This window comes from Belonocnema kinseyi, chromosome 1 (assembly GCF_010883055.1).
Source record: "Belonocnema kinseyi isolate 2016_QV_RU_SX_M_011 chromosome 1, B_treatae_v1, whole genome shotgun sequence".
NCBI classification, from domain to species: domain Eukaryota; kingdom Metazoa; phylum Arthropoda; class Insecta; order Hymenoptera; family Cynipidae; genus Belonocnema; species Belonocnema kinseyi.
In genome coordinates this window covers 1,824,967-1,851,681 of record NC_046657.1, presented here as the reverse complement: position 1 = coordinate 1,851,681, position 26,715 = coordinate 1,824,967, and the positions used below count along the sequence as shown (strand labels likewise).

The 26,715-nt window shown below is 22.3% G+C and overlaps 1 protein-coding gene across 2 annotated transcripts in view; it reads left to right on the top strand.

The window, feature by feature from the left end:
• Window positions 1–3,293: 3,293 nt before the first annotated feature.
• Window positions 3,294–26,715, top strand: part of LOC117171943 (trifunctional purine biosynthetic protein adenosine-3) — a 76,878-nt gene continuing 53,456 nt past the window's right edge. Inside the window, exons 1-7 of one of the 2 annotated variants that reach the window (XM_033359623.1) lie at window positions 3,294–3,408; window positions 9,147–9,229; window positions 9,441–9,530; window positions 9,597–9,844; window positions 9,938–10,137; window positions 15,644–15,838; window positions 16,085–16,215. In XM_033359623.1, the coding sequence (XP_033215514.1) occupies window positions 9,149–9,229; window positions 9,441–9,530; window positions 9,597–9,844; window positions 9,938–10,137; window positions 15,644–15,838; window positions 16,085–16,215 (945 nt within the window). In that variant the 5' untranslated portion in view covers window positions 3,294–3,408; window positions 9,147–9,148. Of the gene's footprint in view, window positions 3,452–9,146; window positions 9,230–9,440; window positions 9,531–9,596; window positions 9,845–9,937; window positions 10,138–15,643; window positions 15,839–16,084; window positions 16,216–26,715 lie in introns of both variants that reach the window. The other variant, XM_033359632.1, reaches the window with a different exon arrangement.

The window sequence follows — 26,715 nt, the reverse complement described above, 5'->3', positions numbered from 1 at the left end:
TTATTGATTTTTCGTAAAAACATGTAATAATTAAATTTTTAGTTAATTAAAGTTTGTTTCAATACTCTTGATTACAAGTTAATGATTGAAGTTATATTGAAAAAATATAAAATGTTATGGAATTTTGCGGTTTAGAATTATTAACTGTACAAATAAAAAAAAAGACCGATTAATGTAAGCAATTTGTTTATTACTTTGTCTGAAATATAAACGAACTTCCTAAAATTTGGATAAAAAGATTTTTAAAAAATTGTTCGTTAGAAAACAAGTTCTGTATTTGATCCAACATGAAAATGTTACATTTTTATATAACATGTTACATTTAGGTGACATAACTGTTCTAGAACCATAATGAAACATTGTTACAACTGAACTGCGTCCTTCTTTTTTAAATGAGGCTAAGAGCTGTTATGTTAAAGTTACGTAACTATTATATAACTTCATGTAACATAATATTATCACGTTCGTTATGTAACATTTGTTACATTATTGTTTTGATTATTGATTCGATTGTTGATTCAATAATTTTTCTATTATGTAAAAATGTTCATTGTATGTTACATAACAGTTTTATATCTTTTATTTCTAAAATAATTATCAAATTTTGCTACATATATTTTTATTAATGGAAGATTTAATTACATATAAAAAAAATACCAAGATCGTCTTATTGTTATCAATACTATTTTCGAATTACTGATTACGGTATGAGTCAATATGACTTCGATAACCTTTGATTTATCGAATATCAACTTTAATTGAACGCAAAGCTACACTATTAAATTATTTGTGCAGTAAATAAAATTTAAATACTCCATTAAAAGTTATTTGATTATTTTTGAAATTTTATTTCTTTATTATTATTGAAAAATGTCAAATTGTTTAGAATTCCTCAAACTCTTTGAATTCTCTAAATTCCTTGACTTTCATCAATAATCTGAAATCTCTAAATCCCCAGAATTGCTGGAACATTTTGAATTTCTGAAATTTTCTAGATTCTATGAATTCCTCGAATTCCTTCAATATTCCTAGAATTCTCTGAAATACCTAAATTTTATAGATACCTAGAATTTTCTATATTCTCTAAATTTCTTTAATTCTTTGAATATTTTGAATTTTCTGAATCATTTGAATGTTAATCCCTAAAATTCTCATAATTTTCTGAAATTCTAGAATTACATCAATTTTCGGAATTCCATGAGACTGTCTGAATTGCTGAAATTCGTTGGCTTTTCTGAATCCCCCGAATTGCTGAAATATTCAGATTTTCTATAATTCTTTGAACTCCCTGGATTCTTTAAACTGTTTCAATTCTTTGAAATTTCTGAAATTTTATGAACTACATAAAATATTTGAATTTTTTAAATACTAGAAATTCCCTGATTTCTTTGATTATGCTGAATTTCCTGAATCTCTTGAATATTTTGAATTCCTGGAACTTCTGGAATACTCTGAATTTCTTAAATTCCCCGAATTTCTAAGAATCTCTGAATTCCTTGAATTTTCTAAAACCCTGGACTTCTCTGAAGTTCTTGAAATCCTTGAATATTCTGAATTTCCTGAATTCTTCGAATTTTATAATTTTCTGGAATATTCTAAATTTCTTAAATTCCTGGAATATTACACATTTCCTAAATTCTTAGAACATGCTGAATTCCATGAATTTCTAGAGTATTTTGAATTTATTGGATATTCTGCATTCCCTGAATCTTTGGAATATTTTGAATTTTTTTAACATTCTAAATTTTTCAAATTCTTTGAATATTCTGAATTCTCTAAAGTCTCCGGTTTCTATTAATTTCATGAAATACTTAAAAATTCGGAATTTCTTGAATTCTTAGAATTTCGTGAATATTTGGAAGTTTTTAATATTCTGAATTTCTTAAATTACTGCAATATTTTAAATTCCTCAAAATAATACTCAAAATTCCATAAAATTCTTTGAATTCATTGAAAATCAAAAAAATATTTATTTCTTTGAATTTCCTGAATCCTATAGATATTTTGAATTCCCTGAATTCCCTAAATTCTTAGAACATGCTGAATTCCATGAATTTCTAGAGTATTTTGAATTTATTGGATATTCTGAATATCCTGAATTCTTTGAATGTTCTGAATTCCCTGAATCTTGGGAATATTTTGAATTTTTTTAACATTCTGAATTTCTCAAATTCTTTGAATATTCTGAATTCTCTTGAATTCCCCAAAATCCTTGGTTTATATTAATTTCATGAAATCCTTAAAAATTCGGAATTTCTTGAATTCTTAGAGTTTCGTGAATATTTTGTAGTTTTTAATATTCTGAATTTCTTAAATTACTGCAATATTTTAAATTCCTCAAAATAACACTCAAAATTCCATAGAATTCTTTGAATTCCTTGAATATCAAAATATTGCTTTCTGTGAATTTCCTGAATCCTATAGATATTTTGAATTCTCTTAATTTCCGAAAGTTTTGAATTCTCTGAAATCCTGAAATATTCTGAATTTCTGGATTATTCTGAATTTCTAAATTTGATTGAATTGTCGGAATCCCTTGAATACCTGAAATTTCTCTGAAGTTTCTGAAGTCCTTGAATTCCATTAATTAAGAATTTTTCCGGCATTCCGGAAATTCTTTAAATTCTGATTTCCTGAAATACTGTGAATTCTCTTAAATGTCTTTAATTGTTCTAAAATCTTTGTATTATTAAAATAAAATTACTAATTTAATACTAATACATATTTTGAATGTAACTATTTCAGGTATAACAATTTTAAATTAAAATTCTCCAAAATTTAAAAATGCCGAAGAAACATTAGGAAATGAATATTTTTAAAGTAGATTTCCAATTTTCCATATCCCCTTTCCACATTAATCTACATAAACAAATGTGCATGAAAATCAAAGCCATCGTTTCAAATTATTCTTTTTTCAAGTAAAAATATTGTACATTTTAAAACTGGTCTCATAGTAATCTTGTTTCATATTTGTATATCATTGACATCTAAATAATAATGATTATAATAAAAACCACGAGAACAATTTTATTTATTACTTTATTTATTAATATCTATTTTATTTTCTTGGATAGAAATAAATATTAATAATTTTATTTGAAACAAATATTGCATCTAATAATAAAATAAAGAATGAAATTGGAAGATTTAAATAAAAATGAGTTTGTAAACATTTCAATATTGAATGATTGATAAGAAAAATTGCGAAAGAAGAATGACGTTCAGATCCCCCGCGACGATTTCAGATTACCCATTTCCTGCATTATGATTGGTCACTTCGACAACTGATTTCGTGCGCATCTCGTAAAAGCAGACGCCAGCAGAATTAGCAGAAGCTTTTCTTGTCTAGCATCATCACCTGTTGATTCTTAATTCACAGTTTATATCCAGTTTTCAAAATATTTTTTTGTGAGTGAAGTGCTTCGAAAAATAATCTCTTCCTAATTACTAAGTGCGTTGAATTTTTAAATATTTAAGTGGAATATTTTAACCGAGAAGAAAGTATTACTTTTTTTCTGTTTTCTCAAAATATAAAACTAAGTTGACCGTTCCGGCGATCTTACCTCGAAAATATTTTTTAAAATAAATTTTTTTAATTGTATTCCCCGAGTAATTTTCATGACGCATCTTTTTTTTCTTTTTCAAAAAAGTTCTGTGTTGCGGTTTTTATAATAAACAAAGCAAACTTTATGTTTGTAAAAAAGCAGAATTTGGGTTTTTTTTTTAATGCAAAAATTAGTTTTTTCGGTTTAATACTTCTACTTGGCAAACAAAAGGCAGTTTCAATACTATTAATTTTACTATTATTTTAAACAAATATCATATTTTAAAGGATTTTTAAGACTTTATGGAATTTGTAAAAATTCGAGAAAACTTTATAGCGCTTTATAAAATTTCAAGGGATTCAAAAAGAACTTAAAACATTTGAAATATCTAACAATTAGGCTATTTTAAATTGATTTTTGAAAATTGAAGGGTATTTTTTACAAATTCTAAGTCATTTTAAAGACATATGAAAAGTTTCAACGAATTTTGAAAGATTTCAACAAATTTTAGGGGTTTTTTCTGATAGATTAAAACATTTTAAAGGAATTTTCAAGGTTTTAAATAATTTTAATGCATGTAAAAAATTTTTAATGAAGTTTTAAAAAATTTCTGAAACTTCAGAAGATATGGAAACATTTTATAGAACCTATACGATTTTTGGATATTTAAAAAATGTTGATACCAAATAAATTTCAATTGATTAAAAAAAGTTTTAAGGATTTTTTATATTTTAAGTAATTCAAATGAATATTTTATCATAATAAAGAAGTAGTTTTAATTTTCAAGCACTTTTTCACATCGTTTATTAAAAATAGTTTAACGCTAATTTTAGAATATTTATTTAGATTGCTTAAATAATCATTTTTTACTAATGAAAAAGTAGCCGATTGTATTTTTAAATTTTCTCAACTGAAATGGCAAGATTATAAAAAAACATTTCAAGTTTGTTCACATTTTTTGAAAATATTATCTTTTATTCATATTTTTTAAAGATTTTAGAACGTTTTAAACACCCTACAAAAAATGGTATTCCATGAGAGAAAAACAAGAACCTTTTTCTAAAAATGTGAGCATTCTAACTCAATAAAAAACATTTTTTTTTGCAAATTTTCAAAAAATTCGAAATAAGACTAAAAATTTTATTTACTTATAATTTTATGGTATTTTTTACTAGAAAAAAATAAATCTATCGAAATTCTCCATAATTTTACTGAATCGAAAATTAAATTTTTTAAATAAAAATATAACTTCCATTTTCGGTTGAAAATTGATCTTTCTAGTTAAAAATTTAACTAGTTTTTTGTTGAAAATTCTTCTTTTTTTTTGTTAAAAATTATTTTTGTATACTGAAAATGTAACTATTCAATTTGTGGTTGAAAATGTATCTTTTTTAGTTCAAAATTCGTATTTTTTGGTAGAAAATTAAACATCTTGATTGGTAATTTATCTGTTTGATCGAAAATTCAACTATTTGTTAACACATTTTTTTACATGAAAATTAGTTTTTTTATGTACCGATTGAACTACATATTCAATTTTTTGTGTTGAAAATGTATTTTTTGTTTTCAAAATTCAATTCTTACAAAATTCATCTTTTAGAATGAAAATTTATATCTATGGTTGAAAATTTAACTATTTCTTTTTTTGTTAACATTTACATTTTTTAACTGAAAAATATTATATTTTCAGTTGAAAAGTAATCTTTTTGGTCGAGAATTCAAATATTTGGTTAAAGATTCATCATTTCGTTGAAAATTTTTTTTTTTTTTTGAAAATTCATTTATTTGCTTGAAAATTGAGTTATTTAAACAAAAAATATATATTTTTTTAAAATTGAAAATGAGTTTTTTTAAAATAAAAATTGTACTACATTATTCATAGTTTGGATTGAAAATTTATTTCTTTAGTTAAAAATTAAACTATTTTGTTGAAAATCCTTTTTTTGTTAAAAATTAATTTTTTTCATTGGAAATTTAAATATTTTGTTGAAAATTATTTTGTTTTTATCACAAATGAGTTTTTTTTAAATAAAAATATTTCTATTTCATTTTTGGTTGAAAATTCATCTTTTTAAGCTGAAAATTCATATATTTTGTTGAAAATTTGTGTTTTTGTGGTAGAGAATTAAATTTCTTGATTGAAAATTCATCTTTTTGGTCATAAATTCAACTATTTTGTTGAAGTTGATTTTTATTTTATTTGAAAATTAGTTTTTTAAACTAAAAATTTAACTACATATTCCATTTTTTTAAATGAAGATCTACCTTTTTTGTTAAAAATTCCATTTTTTGATAAAAAACTTAACTTTTTAAATGAAAATTCATTTAATGGTTGAAAAGTAGTCTATTTTTTGTTGTTGAAAATTTTGGTTTTTCTTAGAATTTTTTAAAATTAAAAATATAACAATTCCATTTTTGGTTGCAAATTCAATTTTGGTTGAAAACTCATTTATTTGGTTGAAAATGTATCTTTTTGGTCGAAAATTCAACTATTTAGTTCAAAATAATTTTTTTTTTGGTTGCAGATGCATCATTTAGTTGAAAATTTATCTTCTTAGTTGAAAATTCATTTTCCTAGTTAAAAATTTAACTATTTTGTTGAGAATTATTTTCTTTGTGTCGGAAATTAGTTGTTTTAAAAAAAAAATAAAAATGGTTCTATTCCATTTTTGTTAGAATATCTTTTTAAGATGCAAATTCATGTATTTTGTTGAAAAATCCTGGTTTTTTGGTAGAAAATTAAACTTCTTGATTGAAAATTCATTTTTTTGGTCGTAAATTCAACTATTTTGTTAAAAATTATTATTTTTTTATTGGAAAAATTAATTTACCTATAAAATTTTTTTTCAAAAGCCTATTTTTTTATTTTCAAAATTCATCTTTTGGATTGCAAATTTGTTTCTTTGGTTGAAAATGAAACAATTTTGTTAAAAATTTATCTTTCTTAGTTGAAAATTAATTTGACCTTGGTTATAAATGGATTTTTCTAGTTAAAAATTTAACTAGTATTTTGTTGAAAATTCTTTTTTTTTTGTTAAAAATTATTTTTGTATACTGAAAATATAACTATTTCAGGTGTGGTGGAAAATGTATTTTTTTTTTTTAGTTGAAAAATCATCTGTTTGATCGAAAATTCAACTTTTTGTTAAAAATTATTTTTTTATTTGAAAATTAGTCTTTTTATGTAACAATTTAACTACATATTCAATTTTTTGGGTTGAAAATCTATTTTTTTTGTTTTCAAAATTCAACTGGTAGAAAATTCATCTTTTGGAATGAAAATTTATTTCTATGGTTGAAAATTTAACTGTTTTGTTGAAAATTCTTTTCTTTTTTTGTTAACATTAAAAAAATTTAAACTAAAAACTATTATATTTTTAGTTGATAAGTCATATTTTTTTATAATATTTATATTTGAATAATTTTTAAATATTCAAATATTTGTTTAAAGATTCATCATTCAGTTAAAAACGTATCTTTTTTCTTGAAAATTCGTTAATTTGGTTGAAAATTAAATTATTTTTTAAAAAAATTTATTTTTTTAAATTGAAAATGAATTTTTTTAATAAAAATTTCACAACATTATTCATAGTTTGGGTTGAAAATTTATTTCTTTCGTTGAAAATTAAACTATTTTATCGAAAATCCTTTTATTTTGTTAAAAATTAATTTCTTTTATTGGAAATATAACTTCTCCATTTTTGGTAAAAATTTATTTTTTAAAATTGAAAATTCATTTTTTTCCGACAGAAAATTAAACTTCTTGATCAGAAATTCGTCTCCTTGGTTGAAAATTCACTCATTTTGTTAACAATTCATTTTTTTGTTGTTAAAGATTCAACTATTTAATAAAAAAACTTTGCTTTGTAAATGAAAATACATTTAATGGTTTAAAATTAGACTATTTTTTTGAAAATGTTTGTTTTTGTTAGAATTTTTTTTTAACTGAAAATATAACTTCCATTTTTGATTGCAAATTTAATTTTTGTTGAAAACTCATTTATTTTGTTGAAAATGCATCTTTTTGGTCGAAAATTCAACTGTTTAGTCGGAAATTATTATTTTGTTGTTGTTGAAGATTCATTATTTAGTTGAAAATTTATCTTCTTGGTTGAAAATATATTTTTCTAGTTATATTTTAAACTATTTTGTTAAAAATTAGTTTTTTGTGAGAAATTAGTTTTTTTTTAAATAAAAATGTTTGTATTCCATTTTTGGTTGAAAATTTATGCATTTTGTTGAAAATTCGTGTTTTTTGGGTAGAAAATTAAACTTCTTGGTTGAAAATTCATCTTTTTGGTCATAAATTTAACTATTATGTTGAAAATTATTTTATTCTTTGAAAAATTAATTTACCTACAAATTTCATTTGATTTTAAAAGCCTATTTTTTTGTTTTCAAAATTCATCTTTTGGATTGCAAGTTTGTTTCTTTGGTGAAAAATTAAACTATTTTTATGAAAATCCTTTTTATTTTGTTTATTAAAAATTAATTTTTCAAATTGAAAATATAACTTTTTTTGGTTGAAAATTCATTTTTCTGATTAAAAATCTGACTATTTTGTTGAAAACTGTTTTTTTTGTTTAAATTTGAAAATTCTTTTTTGTTGCTGAATATTTAACTACATATTCCATTTTTAATGAAAATCGACCTTACTTTTTGTTGTTAAAATTGAACCATTTGGTTAACAACTTATCTTTTTGGTTGAAAATTCATTTAATAGTCGAATTATTATTTTTTTTTAGTAAAAGATTCATTTTTTAGTTGAAAATTGATCTTCTTGATTGGAAATTCATTTTTCTAGTTACAAATGTTACTACTTTGTTAAAAATTATTTTGATTTTTTTAAATTATATTTTTTTAAATCCAAATGTTTCTATTCCATTTTTGGTTAAAACTTCATATTTTTAAGTTGAAAATTTATGTATTTTATAGAAAATTTGTGTTTTTTGGGTAGAAAATTAAACTTCTTGATTGCAAATTCATTTTTTGGTTGTAAACTCAATTATTTTGTTGAAAATTATTTTTTTTATTAAAAATTAATTTTTAGATTGAAAATAAAACTATTCCATTTTTAGTTAAAAACTTATAGTTCTGGTTGAAAATACATTTCTCTGATTAAAAATGTAACTATTTTGTTGAAAAATGTTTTTTTTTTAATATGAAAATTCTTTTCTTTTGCTGAATATTTAACTATTTATTCCATTTTTTAATGAAAATCTTCCTTATTTTTTGTTGTTAAAAATTGAACCATTTTCTTCAAAACTTTGTTGTTATATTTTTTTTCAACTGAAAATATGACCATTCTATTTTTGTTTGTACATTTACATTTTTTTTAGTTGAAAATTCATATTGTTTTAATGAAAAACTTAATTTCTTGATTGAAAATTCAACTACTTGGTTAAAAATTCACCGCAAAGATTTTCGTTCCACTTAAAGAATATAAGAATATCTTTTTGGTTTACGCTGAAGAAAAGTTTTTTTATTTTATAATTTTCTAGTATTTTGAGGTAGCAAAAACTGGACATATAAAAAATCCGCCATAATTTTATAATTAAGAGGCATATTTTTTAAATAATTAAAAAATGCTTCTTGTTTTAGAAATGTCAAAAAAGTCAGTTTTAGTGATTGGAAGTGGGGGAAGGGAGCATGCTATTTGTTGGAAACTTGCTCAATCCGCCGAGGTAATTAATTATTTTATAATAAATTAATTCCTTCTTAAAAAATCGGATCGTATCCTACGGTATTATTGATTTAAAATTGTTAATTTGTATTCATTGCCTTACTCTAGAAACAAATTTCATTTATTTTTTTTATATAACTTTCCAGTCAATCGTATAACTTTTTAAATGTAAATTTCAATAAAATGAGAGAATAATTATTAATTTTCTGAAGGTGGAAAACGTATACGTGGCTCCTGGAAATTCAGGAATAGCATCTGAGCCCAAAGTCTCTCTCCTAAAACTTGATATAAACGACAATAAGGTATATTTTTTATAAAAAAATTGTTTTTCAAAAACATTAACAATTAATTCATAAAATTAAAATTAGACTGTAGCAGAATGGAGTAAAAAAAATGGAATAAGTTTAGTCGTCGTTGGCCCAGAGGCTTATTTAGCAAATGGATTGGCTGACGAACTACAAAAAAATGCCATTCCCTGTTTTGGCCCCGAAAAACTTGGGGCTCAACTTGAAACTGATAAAAATTGGGCCAAGGCTTTTATGGATCGACATAATATTCCAACCGCCAAATGGAAGAGTTTTACAAACAGCGAGGAAGCGAAAAAATTTGTGAAAACGTAATTAGCAATTTAACAATTATATTAATAATCAAAAAAATTAATTTATTGATAAAAATTATTCTAAAAGAGAGAGAAAAAAAACATTTTCAGCTCCTCTTTCAAAGCTTTGGTTGTGAAAGCTGCGGGATTGGCAGCAGGAAAAGGCGTTGTGGTGGCAAAAGATATCGAAGAAGCTTGCCAATCAATCGATCAGATTTTGACCGAAAAAAAATTTGGTTCGGCTGGTGAGACCCTTGTGATTGAAGAACTTCTTGAAGGGGAAGAAATTTCGATGCTGGCCTTCACAGATGGTAATTTTTTTTTTAAATTTCAATATAAGGGGTTTCTACGGATATTTCAAATTATAGATTTCAATAAGTTTTCAAATATTTCGTAAATATTTAAAAGATTTCAATAATTTCACAAATACTACCAAATACTTCGCAAAGATTTTGCACAAGCTTTAAAGATTTTACAATGGCATAAATAATTTCCCAAAGGTTTAAAAAATTTCACTAATATTTCCAAAATTTCTTCTAAAAAATTTCCAACAATTTCAGAGATTTAAATGATTTCCCAAAACTTTCAATAATTTCACAAAATATTTAAAAAAAATTTGTAATATTTCGCATATTTCTAAACAATTCAACAATATTTTACAAAGATTTCAAAGATTGCACAAAGTTTTCAACAGTTTCAATAATTTCACAAATATTACCAAATATTTGGCAAAGATTTTGTACAGATTTAAAAGATTTCACAAATACATAAATAACTTCTCAAAGATTTCAAAAATTCCACAAATATTTCCAAAATTTCTTCTAAAAAATTTCAGAAAGATCTAAATGATTTCACAAAAATTTCAATAAGTTCACAAATAATACAAAATATTCAAAAAACATTTTTAATGTTTCGCATATTTCTAAACAGTTCAAAAATATGTTATAAAGATTTCAATGATTTCGAAGATTGCACAAAGTTTTTAATTATTTTGCAACGATTTCAATAATTTCAAAAATATTACCAAATATTTCGCAAAGATTTGTGAAAGGTTTCAAATTTTTCGCAAAGATTTTGCAACTATTTCAAACATTTCACAAATATAACCAAATATTTTGCAGAGATTTCAGAAATGTTTAAAATATAACGCAAAGAATTTGCACAGATTTAAAAGATTCTAAAAAGTCCTAAATAATGTCCCAAGGATTTCAATAATTCCACAAATATTTCCAAAATTCCACTAATATTTTCAAAATTCCACAAATATTTCCAAAATTTCTCCTACAAAATTTCCAAAAATCTCAGAAAGATTAAAATTATTTCCCAAAAATTTCAATAATTTCATAAATATTAACAAATATTTCCAAAACATTTTTAATATTTCGCATGTTTCTAAACAATTCAAAAATATGTTACAAAGCTTTTAATGATTTCTGAATGAATTCAAAGATTGCAAAAAGTTTTTAATTATTTTGCAACGATTTCAATAATTTCACAAATATCACCAAAATATTTCGCAAAGATTTCAGAAATGTTTCAAATATTTCGCAAGAATATCAGAAAGGTTTAAAATATTTCGCAAAGATTTTGTACAGATTAAAAATATTTTACAAAGACATAAATGATTTCCCAACGATTTAGAAAATTTCACAAAAATTTCCAAAATTTCTTCTAAAAAATTTCCAAAAATTTCAGAGATTTAAATGATTTCCCAAAAATCTAAATAATGTCATAAAAAATACAAAATATTCAAAAAACATTTGTAATATTTCGCATAATTCTTAACAATTAAAAAATATTTTAGAAAGATTTCAATGATTTCCAAAAGATTTCAAAGATTGCAAAAAGTTTTCATTCATTTTGCAACGATTTCAATAATTTCACAAATATGACCAAATATTTCGCAAAGATTTTACACAGATTTAAAAGATTTTACAAAGGCATAAATAATTTCCCAAGAATTTCAAAAATTGTACAAAAATTTCAGAAAGATTTAAATGATTTCCCAAAAACTTAAATAATGCCCTAAAAAATACAAAATATTCAAAAAACATTTGTAATATTTCGTATATTTGTAAATAATTCAAAAATGATTTACAAAGATTTCAATGATTTCTGAAAAGTTTCAAGGATTGCACAAAGTTTTCAATTATTTTGCAACGATTTCAATAATTTCACAAATATTACCAAATATTTCGCAAATATTTTGCAACGATTTCAATAATTTCACAAATATAACCAAAATTTCTTCTAAACAATTTCCAAAATTCCAGAAAGATTTAAATTATTTCCCAAAAATTTCAATAATTTCACAAATATTAGGAAATATTTTTAAAACATTGTTAATATTCCGCATATTTCTAAACAATTCAAAAATATTTGACAAAGATTTCAATAATTTCCAAAAGATTTTAAAGATTTCAAAAATTATTCATTCATTTTGCAACGATTTCAATAATTTCACAAATATGCCCAAATGTTTCGCAAAGATTTTGCACAGATTTAAATGATTTCCAAAAAACTTAAATAATGTCATGAAAAATACAAAATATTCACAAAATACAAAATAATATTTTTAATATTTCGTATATTTATAAATAATTCAAAAATGTTTTACAAAGATTTCAATGACAAGAATCCAACGACCAAATTTGGACCACAACGAATAAACGAAAACCAAAAAAACCCTATTGTAATCTGAAAAAAAACAACAAAAAAAAAATAAAATAAAATTTTCGGAAAAAAATAAAAAAGAGGAAAGAAAAATGAGAAGGCAGCCAACCACATCCCCTTATTTCAGAAAGGTTTCAAATATTTTGAAAAGATTTTGAAACGATTTCAATCATTTCACAAATATAACCAAATATTTTGCAAAGATTTCAAATATTTCGCAAATGTTACAAAATATTTCTAAAATTTCAAATATTTCTTCTCAATTATTTTCAAAGATTTCAGAAAAATTTAAATGATTTCCCAAAAATTTCAATAATTTCACAAATAATACAAAATATTTTAAAAACATTTTTAATATTTCGCATATTTCTAAACAATTCAGAAATATTTTACAAAGATTTCAAAGATTTCAAAGACTGCACAAAGTTTTCAAATATTATTTTAGAAATATTACCAAATATTTCAAAAATTCCATAGATTTCGTAAACATTTCAAAAAGATTTTACAAAGATTAGAATGATTTCCCAAAGATTCAGAAAATGTCGCAAATATTTCGGATGGATTAAAATTTCAATCAATTTCATTTATTTAAAAAAAGTTATCAATTATTTCAAAAATATTTCAAATATTTTACAAAGCTTCCCGATAAATTTAAAAGATTTCTCAAAGGCATAAAAGATTTCCCAATGATTTCGCAGATTTTAAAAATTGCACAAACCTTTCAAAAATATTTCAAAGATTTCACAAAGTCTTCAAATATTTCGAAAAGATTTGAAAAACGTACCAAATACTTCAAAATTATTTTTAAAGGATTTATATTATTTCCCAAAGATATATAATATTTCGCAAAGATTTCAATGATTTTACAAAGATTTCATGAAGATTTCATCAATATTTCAATCGTTTTCGCAAATATTACCAAATATTTACAAATTTTTTTAATATTTCACAAAGATTTCTATCATTTCACCAATGTTTTAACAATATTTCAAAGATTTCATGAGGAATTTTCAATCAAACAGAATGCATTTTTAACAAAAATGTTTAATTTTCAACAAAATAATAAAATTAACTTGAATTTTATTATTTTGTTGAAAATTAAACAATTTGGTTAAAAAGAAATTTTTTGTTGAAAATTCGTCTTTTTAATTTTTTATTTCATCTATTTAGGTAGAAATTGTATATTTTAGATTTAAAGTGGAACTTATTCGTTGAAAATCATAAAATTTTAATTGTAATACTGAAAATTCCTTTAAAAATCAAATATTTGGTTAAAAATTGAATCATTGTGTTTTAAAAATTGTTTTTATTTTCCAATTAAAAAATATATTTAATTAACTGAGAATTTAACTATTCCGAATGTTCGCTTTTAAATTGATTTTTTTTAGTAGAAAATTAAGTCTCTTTGGTCGAAGTTTCAACTATTTAGTTTTAAAATTCTTTTTTTTGTGTTAAAAATTTAACTATCTTGTTGAAAATTCTTTTTTATTTAATTAAAATTAGTTTTTTTATCGAAAAATTTAACTACATATTCCTTTTTTTTTGTTGGAAATCAATTTTTTTTTCAAAATTCAACTATATTTGGTTAAAAACTCATTTTTTTGGTAGAAAATTTAAATATTTTGTTGAAAATTCGATTTTTTGGGTAAAGTATTGCTTTTTCCTTTTTAAAATGTTACGGTTTTGTTAAAAATTCGTCTTTTTGATGGCATCTTAATCTTTTTAGTTAAAAATTTATTCCCTGAGTTAAAAATTTAAGTATTATATTTAAAAAATCTGTAAAAAGTAAAAAATTTGTTTAAAAATTCATGTATTTCTTAAAAATTAATCTTTATGTTTGAAATTTCATCATTTTTTTGTCGAAAATTAAACTTCTTCATTGAAAACTCATTTTTTTCAAAAATTTAAGCATTTGTTCATAAATTAAATTTTTTGTTAAGATCCATCATTTAGTTGAAAATTTCCTTTTTTGTTTAAAATTCTTTTGTTTGTGAAAAATTCAACTATTTTATTGAAAATTCGTCTTTTTGGTAGAATATTAATCTTTTTAGTTAAAAATTAATAGCCTATATTGAAAATTATTATTTTTTATTTAAAACTAGCTTCTTCAATTAAAAATTTAACTATATATTCAATTTTTTGTTTAAAATATACTTTTTTTATGCCAAAATTACACTATTTGTTTGAAATTTTTTTTTAGTTAAAAATTTATCTGATGATTTTGTCTACTTGAAAATTTAACAATTTTTTAAGCCTTATCTTTTATTGTTAAAAATTAATTTCGTTGGTTATGAATTTAACTATTACATTGATAAAATCTTTAAAAATTCAAATATTTTGCTGCAAGTTCATTACTTTGGTTATAATATAACTATTTCATCTTTTGTTGAAAATTTATCTGTTTTAGGTGAAAATTTAATTATTTTGATGAAAATGTGTGTGTGTTTTTTTTAGTTAAAATATAATTTTTTAACTTTAAATGTAACTATTCTATTTTTGCTCGAAACGTTATCTTTTTAAGTTAAAAATCGTTTGTAATGCCTTAAAAATTTAATCATTTTGGTAGAACATTAATATTTTTTGTTTAAACGCTCAAATTCTTCTTGAAAAATGCATACTTTTCTTTTGAAAACTCAACTTTTTGCAGGAAATTCATCTATTTGGTTTGAAAATTCCACATTTTTTATCAGATTTTTGTCCCTTATTTACGGCAAAAATTTTCTTTTAAAAATTCAACTGTTTTGTTCAAAATACGTCTTTTTTATTTGTGGATTCAACTAGTTTGTTAAATATCTATATTTTTTCTTCAATCAAACTTTTTTGATTGAAAATAAAACTATTTTTTGATAGAAATATTAAAAATTGCATTTTTTATTGAGAATTAAGTTTTTTTTATTGAAAATGCATCAATTTATTTGAAAATTACCTATTTTCTTGAATTTTCATTTTTTCTTGGTCGAAAATTAATTATTTTAACTGAAAATCTAATTATGAAAAAGTCAAGGAATTTCGAAACTGGGATTTGGTAGCAAATCCCGAGTATATTTGTTTCAAAATCCAAAGAAGCACTTTTAAACAAAACAAAAAAAAAAGATTTTGGATTCGTCTAGTTTTGAAGGCAAAAAATATATAGTAAAATTTTAGGAAAAACGGTTGTGAATATGCTTCCTGCTCAGGATCATAAAAGAATTTTCGATAATGATTTTGGGCCCAATACTGGAGGAATGGGAGCTTACTGTCCCTGTCCTCTTTTAAATGATGAAGAGCAAGAGGAGATTAAAAAAAATATTTTACAAAAAGCAGTTGATGGATTGAAAAAAGAGAATATTCCGTACGCAGGTAAATAAAAAGATCAATCGTTTGACAAAAGTAGTATAGCTGTGACCGATGGTAAATCTGTATTACCGACTGAGGGAAAATCTGCATTACCGGCCGGTGGTAATTAACCGATGTAGGTAATTTAGCATAGAACGGAACCTTGCTCGGTCGGTAAGTGGTCCCATATGGGCATAGCTATACTACTGACAAAAGAAATCAGAGTAATCTTATCAACTTGAATGAATAATTGAATTTTTAAATTAAAAGGTGTTTTATACGCTGGTCTGATGATGACTGAAAACGGACCCAAAGTTCTGGAATTCAACTGTCGATTTGGCGATCCGGAAACTCAAGTTATCCTTCCTTTATTACAATCTGACCTCTTTGAGATAATGAAGGTAAATTTAATAAATTAAGATGGATATGAAATTGAATAACAATTAATTTTCATTTGTAAGAGTAGCTTTATAATTATAAAAAAATTGATGTTTTTAGTTAAATACTCAAGTATTTGGTTGAAAATTTATGAATTTTTTTCAGCTTGATCCTTTTTGGTAGAAAATTAATCTTCTTGATTGAAAATTAATTTTTTAAATGAAAATTGCACTAATCCAGTTGAAACTTTAACTGTTTTGTTAAAAAATCTGTTTTTAATGAATATTCTTTTTTCTTAACTGAAAATTTAACACTCAATTTTTGTTTGAAAATTTATCTTTTTTTTTTGTATGGAAATTCATATATTTTGTTAAAAAGTAACTCTTTTTAGTTGATAATTCTACTGTTAGGTTAAAAATTGAGTTTGTGAAAAAAAATGTCTGTTGTTGGAAATTTTTCGGTTAAAATTTCAACTTTCTGGTTTAAAACTAAACCTTAAGAAAACTCTATATTTCTGATTGAAGATCAATTATTATTATTTATTTATTTTTAAAAATCTAATTCTGGTTGAAAATTCGTCTTTTTTACATTAATTTTTTTAACTAGAAAATTAATCTTGGAGGAAAATTCATCTTTTTCATGGAAAATTAAGCTCGTTTGGAAAAATTACGTTTTTGGTTGAAGATTTGTTATTTTAATTAAAAATTCAAATATTTGTTTTAAAATTGAACTATTTTGTTTTAACTAACTCTATAAAACTAATTTCTTAAATAGAAAATTGAACTATTCAATTTTTGATACAAAATTTTCGGATTTTTTTTTCTAAATTAATGGTTTTAATTGAAAATTCAACTAATCCGGTAGATTATTTTAATATTATAGTTTAAAATGTATCTCTTCGTTGAAAAATTAATCTTCTTAACTGAAAATCTTATCTTTCGATTTTTGGTTGAAAATTTATGTTTTATAGTTGAAAATTCATATTTTTTTTATAGAAAATTAAACATCTTGATTGACAAATTTTTTTGGGTCGAAAATTTAACCATTTGTTTAAAAATTCATTTTTCTGGTTGAAGATCAATTATGTTAATTGAAAATTCATCTCTGTGCTTAAAAATTTAACTATATTGTTGAAAATACAACTATTTTGCTTTAAAATGTAACTATTCCCGTAGAATTTTATAATTTTAGTTAAACATTTTTTTTAAAACTAAAAATTTATATATTCCATTTTTAGTTGAAAATTAATATATTTGGTAAAAAATTCAATAAGTTTTTTTTTGGTTGTTTAAAATTAATTTTTTTAATGAAAAATTTAACTATTATATATTTGGTTAAACCTTTATTTTTTTTAGTTGAAAATACATGTATTTTGTTAAAAATTCGAATGAATTCTCTGAAATCTTAGTAAAATATTTTTAAATCTTCAGATTTGTTCAAATCTTTCTGAAATCTTCAAATTTTTTTAATATTTTGAGATATTTTGAAATTTCTCTGAAGCCTTTAAATCCTTTTGAAATCTTTAAAACCTTTAAAATCGTTGTGAAATCTTTTGTAATCATTAAAATCACAGTGAAATCTTTGAAATTCTTTTAGACTTTGTGAAACGTTTAAAATCCTTGAAACCTTTCGAAATATTTCTCAAATCTTCTGAAATCTTCTGGAATCTTCCAAGATTTTTTGAAACCTTTTGAAATGTTTGAAATATTTGAAATTTTTATAAAATCGTTTGAAATCTTCCTAAAGCTTTTGAAACCTTTTGAAATCTTAGTCAAATCTTATAAATGATTTTAGTTTTTGTGAAATCTTTAAAATAATTTAAGTATTTGTATAATCTTTTTAAATCCTTGACATTTAAAAACATATTTCAGAAATTCGGAAAGCCTTTGAAATATTTAAAAATCTTCCTAAAGCTTTTAAAAACTTTTTAAATCGTTTGTAATTTTTGAAATCTTATAAATCATGTTAGTTTTTGTTAAATATTTGTAAATCCTTGAGAATGTTTATTCCGAAATTCTTTGAAATTTTCCTAAAGCCTTTGAAACCTTTTGAAACCTTTGTGAAATCTTTTGTAATGTTTTGAAATCTTTGAAATATTAGTGAAATCTTATAAATCATTTTAGTTTTTGTGAAATATTTTTAAACCCTTGAGAATGTTTTAAATATTTAAGACATTCCGAAATCCTTTGAAATCTTCCTAAAGCTTTTGAAACCTTTTGAAATTTTTGGAATCATTGATATCTTTGTGAAATCGTTTGTAATTTTTTAAATCATATTGAAATCTTTGTGAAACCTTTTCAAATGCTTGAAATTCTTCTCAAATCTTTTGAAATGTTTGAAAACTTTCTGAAGCTTTTTAAAATCTTTAAAATCTTTCGAAATGTTTCACAAATTTTCTGAAATCTCTTGAAATCTTCCAAGATTTTTTTAAACGTTTTGAAATGTGTAAAATATTTGAAATATTTTGAAATATTTGAAATCTTTTGTAATCTTCGATGTCAAAGTGAAATCTTTGAAATTTCTTGAGACTCTATGCAACTATTAAAATCTTTGAAATCTTTCGAAATCTTTTAAAATCTTCCAAGCTTTTTTAAAACCTTTTGAAATGTTTAAAATATTTGAAATTTTTCGAAATATTTGAAATTTTGGTCAGATCTTTTGTAAACTTTGAAATCTTTAAAGTCTTTCTATAATCTTTTTAAATTCTTGATATTTTAAAAAATATTTAAGATATTCTTAAATCCTTTGAAATCTACCTAAAGCTTGTGAAACCTTTTGAAATCTTTTTTATTTATTAAAATCATATTGAAATCTTTGAAATTCTATCAATCTTTGTGAAATCTATTTAAATGCTTGAAATTTTTCTCAAATCTTCCAAAATCTTTGGAAATTTTTGAAACCTTTTGAAATGTGAAAAATATTTGAAATTCTTCTAAAATCTTTTGAAATCATTTAAGTCTTTCTACAATGTTTTTAAATACTTGACATTTAAAAAAATATTTCAGATATTCTGAAATCCTTTGAAATCTTCCTAAAGATTTTGAAACCTTTTGTAATCTTTGAAGTCATAGTGAAATCTTATAAATCATTTTAGTTTTTGTGAAATATTTTTTAATCCTTGCAATTGTTTTAAAATATTTGAGATGTTCTGAAATCTTTTAAATCTTCCTAAAGCTTCTGAAATCTTTTGAAATCTTTGAAATCTTTTGTAATCTTTAAAATCTTTAAAGTCATTTAACTCTTTATATAATATTTTTAAATCCATGACATTTAAAAACATATTTCAGATACTCAGAAATCCTACGAAATCTTTTGAAATCTTCCTAAAGCTTTTGAAACCTTTCGAAATCTTTGTGAAATATTTTGTAATTTTTAAAATCATATTTAAATCTTTGAACTTTTTTCAGTCTTTGTGAAAGTTTTTTAAATTCTTGAAACTTTTCTCAATATTTCTGAAATCTTTCAAAATCTTTTGAAATTTTTGAAAACTTTGAAATCTTAGTAAAGTCTTTAAAATCATTTAAGACTTTCTATAATCTTTTTAAATTCTTGACATTTAACAAATATTTCAGATGTTCTGAAATCCTTTGAAATCTTTTGAAATCTTTCTAAAGCTTTTGAAACGTTTTGAAATCTTTGGCATCATTGAAATCTTTGTGAAATCTTTAAAATCATTTTAGTTTTTGTGAAATATTTTTAAATCTTTGAGAATGTTTAAAATATTTCAGATATTCCGAAATCCTTTAAAGTCTTCCTAAAGCTTTTGAAACCGTTTGAAATCTTCTGTAATCTTTAAAATCATATTAAAATCTTTGGAATTCTTTCAGTCTTTGTCAATCTTTTTAAATGATTGCAATTTTTTAAATTTTCAGAAATCTTTCTGTAATCTTTTTAAATCCTTGACATTTAAAATAATATTTCAGATGTTCTGAAATCCTTTGAAATCTTTTGAAATCTTTCTAAAGCTTTTGAAACCTTTTGAAATCTTTGGAGTCATTGAAATCTTTTGTAATTTTTAAAATGATATTGAAATCTTTCAAATTCTTTCCGTCTTTTTAAACTCTTTCGAAATGTTTCTCAAATCTTCCAAAACCTTTTGAAATTTTTGAAAACTTTCTGAAGCTTTTTAAAATCTTTAAAATCTTTTAAAATGTTTCTCAGATTTTCTGAAATCTTTTGGAACCTTTTGAAATGTGTAAATAGTTTGAAATTTTCCTGAAATCTTTTGAAATCTTTAAAATCTTTTTTAATCTTTGAAATCTTTAAAATGTTTTAACTCTTTCTATAATCTTTTTAAATCCTTGACATTTTAAAAGATATTTCAGATACTCTGAAATCCTATGAAATCTTTTGAAATCTTCCTAAAGCTTTTGAAACCTTTTGAAATCTTTGTGAAATCTTTTGTAATCTGTAAAATCATATTGAAATCTTTGGAATTCATTCAGTCTTTGTCAATCTCTTTAAATGCTTGAATTTTGTCTCATATTTTCTGAAATATTTTAAAATCTCTTGAACTTTTGGAATACGTTCCGAAACTTTTTAAAATCCTTCAAATATTTCTCAAATCTTCTGAAATCTTTTGAAATCTTCCAAGATCGTTTGAAACCTTTTGAATTGTTTGGAATATTTGAACATTTTTTGATATCTTTTTCAATTCTTTAGATTGTTTAACATATTAAAGATATTCTGAAATCCTTCGAAATCTTTTGAAATCTTCCTAAATATTCTCAAACCTTTTGAAATCTTTTGTATTCTTTAAAACTTTAGTAAAATCTTATAAATTATTTTAGTTTTTGTGAAATCTTTTTAAATTCTTCACAATGTTTGAAATATTCCAGATATTTTGAAATCTTTTGAAATTTTTTATGATATTTAAAATAATTTTTTTAAATTAATTTAATTTAATTTAATTAATTAATAATTTTTAAATCCTTGACATTTTAAAACATATTTCAGATACTCTGAAATCCTATGAAATCTTTTGAAATCTTCCTAAAGCTTTTTAAACCTTTTGTAATCTTTTTTAATCTTTGAAATCTTAATTAAATCTTATGAATCATTTTAGTCTTAGTGAAAAATTTTTAAATCTTTGAGAATGTTTTAAATATTTAAGACATTCCAAAATCCTGTGAAATTTTCCACAAGCTTTTGAACCTTTGAAATCTTTGGAATCATTGAAATCTTTATGAAATCTTTTGTAATTTTTTAAAACATTATTGAAATCTTTGGCATTTTTTCAGTCTTTCTGAAATCTTTTAAAATTCTTGGATTTTTTCTCAAATCTTTTGAAATGTTTGAAAACTTTCTGAAGCTTTTTAAAATCTTTCGAAATGTTTCACAAATCTTTTAAAATCTCCCAAGATTTTTTTTAACCTTTTTAAATGTGTAAAATATTTGAAACTTTTCTGAACTATTTTGAAATATTTGAAATTTTGGCCAGATCTTTTGTAAACTTTGAAATCTTTAAAATTATTAAAGTATTTCTATAATCTTTTTAAATTCCTGAAACTTTAAAAAATATTTGAGATATTCTTAAATCCTTTGAAATCTTTTCAAATCTTCCTAAAGCTTTTGAAACCTTTTGAACTCTTATTGAAATCTTTTGTCTTTTTTAAAATCCTATTGAAATCTTTGAAATTCTTTCAATCTTTGTGAAATCTATTTAAATGCTTGTAATTTTTCTCAAATCTTCCAAGATATTTTGAAATTTTTGAAACCTTTTGAAATGTGTAAAATATTTGAAATTCTTCTGAAATCTTTTGAAATCTTTTTAATCTTTTGTAATCTTTGAAATCTTAGTGAAATCTTTGAAATTATTTTAGTTTTTCTACAATCTTTTTAAATACTTGACATTTAAAAAATATTTCAGATAGTCTGAAATTCTATGAAATCTTCCTAAAGATTTTGAAACGTTTTGTAATCTTCTGTAATCTTTGAAGTCATAGTGAAATCTTATAATAAAATAATGATATTATAATATAATAATAATAATATAATCTTATAATAATATCAATCATTTTAGTTTTTGTGAAATATTTTTTAATCCTTGCAATTATTTAAAATATTTCAGATATTCTGAAATCCTTTACATTTTCCTAAAGCTTTTGAAACCGTTTGAAATCTTTGTGAAAGCTTTCAATTTTTTTTAATTTTCTGAAATCTTTCAAAATCTTCTGAAATATTTTGAAATATTTCTTAAATCTTCTGAAATATTTTGAAGTCTTCCAAGATCTTTTGAAACCTTTGGAATCGTTTGAAATATTTGTACATTCACTGAAATCTTTTGAAATGTCTGAAATTTTGATATTTTTTGTAAACTTTGAAATTTTAGTGATACATTTAAAATCATTTAGCTTTTTCTACAATATTTTTAAATTCTTGGCATTTAAAAAAAATCAGATACTCAGAAATCCTTTGAAATCTTTTAAAATCTTTCTAAAGCTTTTGAAACCTTCTGAAATCTTTGGCATCATTGAAATCTTTGTGAAATCTTATAAATCATTTTAGTTTTTGTGAAATATTTTTAAATCCTTGAAAGTGTTTAAGATATTTCAGATATTCCGAAATCCTTTGAAGTCTTCCTAAAGCTTTTGAACCATTTGGAAATCTTTTTGAATTCTTTGTGATCTTCCAAATCATACTGAAATCTTTAGAATTCTTTCAGTTTTTTTCAATCACTTGAAATGCTTGCCATTTTTTTAAATTTTCTGAAATTTTTCTATAATCTTTTTAAATCCCTGACATTTAAAAAAATATTTCAGATGTTCTGAAATCCTTTGAAATCTTTTGAAATCTTGGTAAAGCTTTTGAAACCTTCTGAAATCTTTGGCATCATTGAAATCTTTGTGAAATGTGTTGTAATTTTTAAAATGATATTGAAATCTTTAAAATTCTTTCCGTCTTTTTAAAATCTTTCGAAATATTTCTCAAATCTTCCAAAACCTTTTGAAATTTTTGAAAACTTTCTGAAGCTTTTTAAAATCTTTCAAATCTTTCGAAATGTTTCTCAAATCTTCTGAAATCTTTTGAAATCTTCCAAGGTCGTTTGAAACCTTTTGAATTGTTTGGAATATTTAAACATTTTTTGAAATCTTTTGAAATATCTGAAATTTTGGTCAAATATTTTGTAAAATTTGAAATATTAGTGTAATCTTATAAATGAATTTAGTTTTTTTGGAATATTTGTCAATCCTTTAGATTCTTTAAAAGATTAAAGATATTCTGAAATCCTTCGAAATCTTTTGAAATCTTCCTAAAGCTTTTGAAACCTTCTGAAATCTTTTGTAATCTTTAAAATTTTAGTAAAATCTTATAAATCATTTTAGTTTTTGTGAAATCTTTTTAAATTTTTTAAATTTTGAAATCCTTTGAAATGTTTTGTAATATTTAAAATAATATTGAAATCTTTGAAATTATTTCAGTCTTTGTCAATTTTTCTAAATGCTTGAAATTATTCTCGAATTTTCTAAAATCTTTCAAAATGTTTTGAAATTTTTGGAAACTTTTTGACGCTTTCTAAAATCCTTGAAATCTTTTGAAATCTTCCAAGATCTTTTGAAACGTTTTGAAATGTTTGGAATATTTGAACATTTTCTGTAATCCTTCGAAATATCTGAAATTTTGGTCAAATCTTTTGTAAACTTGGAACTCTTAGTGAAATCTTTAAAATTATTTAAGTATTTGTATAATATTTTAAATTATTTGACATTTTTAAAATATTTCAGATATTCCGAAATTCTTTGAAATGTTTTTAAATCGTCCGAAAGCTTTTAAAGCCGTTTAAAATCTTTTGTAATCTTTGAAGCCTTAGTGAAATCTTCTAAATCATTTGAGTTTTTGTGAAATATTTTCAAATCCTTGAGAATGTTTAAAATATTTCAGATATTCTGAAATCCTTTGAAATTTTCCTAAAGCTTTTGAAACCTTTGAAATCTTTGGAATCATTGAAATCGTTGTTAAATTTTTTAATTTTTAAAATCATATTGAAATCTTTGAAATTCTTTCAGTTTTGTGAAATCTTTTTAAATGTTTGAAATTTTTCTCAAATCTTCCAAAATCTTTTGAAATTTTTGAAAACTTTCTGAAGCTTTTTAAAATCTTTAAAATCTTTCGAAATGTTTCTCAAATCTTCTGAAATATTTCGAAATCTTTCAAGATTTTTCGAAACCTTTTGAAATGTGTAAAATATTTGAAATTTTTCTGAAATATTTTGAAATATTTGAAATCTTTTGTAATCTTTGAAATCTTAGTAAAGTCTTTAAAATCATTAAACTCTTTCTATAATCTTTTAAAATTCTTGACCTTTAAACAAATTTCAGATATTCTGAAATCCTTTAAAATCTTCCTAAATCTTTTGAAACCTTTGAAATCTTTTTAAATGCTTGAAATTTTTCTCAAATTTTCTCAAATCTTCCAAAATCTTTAAAAATGTTTGAAAACTTTCTGACACTTTTTATAATCCTTCGAAATCTTTCTTAAATCTTCTGAAATCTCATGAAATCTTCCAAGATTTTGTGAAACGTTTTGAAATGTTTAAAATAATTGAAATTTTTCTAAAATCTTTTGAAATATTTAAAATATTTTGTAATCTTTGAAATCTTATTGAAATCTTTAAAATCATTGAAGTATTTGTATAATCTTTTTAAATCCTTGACATTTAAAAAAATATTTCTGATATTCGGAAATCCTTTGAAATCTTTTGAAATCTTCCTAAAGCTTTTAGAAACCTTTTGAAATCTTTTATAATGTTTAAAATCTTAGTGAAATTTTATAAATCATTTTAGTTTTTGTTTAATATTTTCAAATCCTTGAGAATGTTTAAAATATTTCAGATATTCTGAAATCCTTTCAAATTTTCCTAAATGCTTGACATTTTTCTCAAATTTTCTGAAACCTTTAAAATCTTTTGATTTGCTTTAAAATCTTTTGAAATTTTTGTAAACTTTGAAATTTTAGTAAAGTTTTTAAAATCATTTAAGTATTTGTATAATCTTTTTAAATCCTTGACATTTAAAAAAATATTTCTGATATTCTGAAATCCTTTGAAATCTTTTGAAATCTTCCTAAAGCTTTTAGAAACCTTTTGAAATCTTTTATAATGTTTAAAATCTTAGTGAAATCTTATAAATCAGTTTAGTTTTTGTGAAATATTTTCAAATCCTTGAGTATGTTTAAAATATTGAAGATATTCTGAAATCCTTTGAAATCTTCCTAAAGCTTTTGAAACCTATTGAAATAATTTAAACCTTTGTGAAATCTTTAAAATTCTTTCAGTCTTTGTGAAATCTTTTTAAATGCTCAAAATTTTTCTCGAATTTTCTCAAACCTTTCAAAATTTTTTGAAATTTTTGAAAACTATCTTAAGCTTTTTCAAATCCTTGACATCTTTCGAAATATTTCTCAAATCTTCTGAAATCTTTTGAAATATCTGAGATTTTGGTCAAATCTTTTGTAAACTTGGAACTCTTAGTGAAATCTTTAAAATTATTTAAGTATTTGTATAATATTTTTAATTATTTGACATTTTAAAAATATTTCAGATATTCCGAAATTCTTTGAAATGTTTTTAAATCGTCCGAAAGCTTTTAAAACCGTTTAAAATCTTTTGTAATCTTTGAAGTCTTAGTGAAATCTTATAAATTAATTTAGTTTTTGTGAAATATTTTTAAATCCTTGAGAATCTTTAAAATATTTAAGATATTTAGAAATTCTCTGAAATCTTTGTAAAATCTTTTTTAATCTTTAAAATCGTATGGAAATCTTTGACATTCTTTCACTCTTTGTCAATCTTTTGAAATGATTGAAATTTTTCTCAAATTTTCTGAAATCTTTTTAAATCTTTTGAAATGTTTGAAAACTTTCTGAAGCTTTTTAAAATCCTTCAAATCTTTCGAAATGTTTCTCAAATCTTCTTCAATATTTTGAAATCTCTCAGGGTCTTTTGGAATCTTTTGAAATATGTAAAATATTTGAAATTTTTCTGAAATCTTAGTGATCAGATATTCTGAAATCTTTTGAAATCTTCCCAGAGCTTTTGAAATATTTTGAAATCTTTTGTAATTTTTAAAATCATATTGAAACCTTTGAAATTACTTCAGTCTTTGTAAAATCTTTTTAAATGCTTGACATTATTCTCATAATTTCTCAAATTTTCCAAAATCTTTTGAAATATTTGAAAACTTTCTTAAGGTTTTTAAAATCCTTTAAAATCTTTCGATATATTTCTTAAATCTTCTGAAATCTTTTGAAATCTTCCAAGATATTTTGAAACCTTTGGAAATTTTTGGAATATTTGAAAATTTTTTGAAAGATCTGAAATTTTGGTCAAATCTTTTGTAAAGTTTAAAATCTTAGTAAAGTATTTAAAATCATTAAACTCTTTCTATAATCTTTAACTTCGTGACATTTAAAAAAATATTAGGGATATTCTGAAATCCTTTGAAATCGTTTGAAATCTTCCTAAAGCTTTTGAAACATTTTGAAATCTTTTGTAATTTTTAAAATCATATTGAAATCTTTGAAAT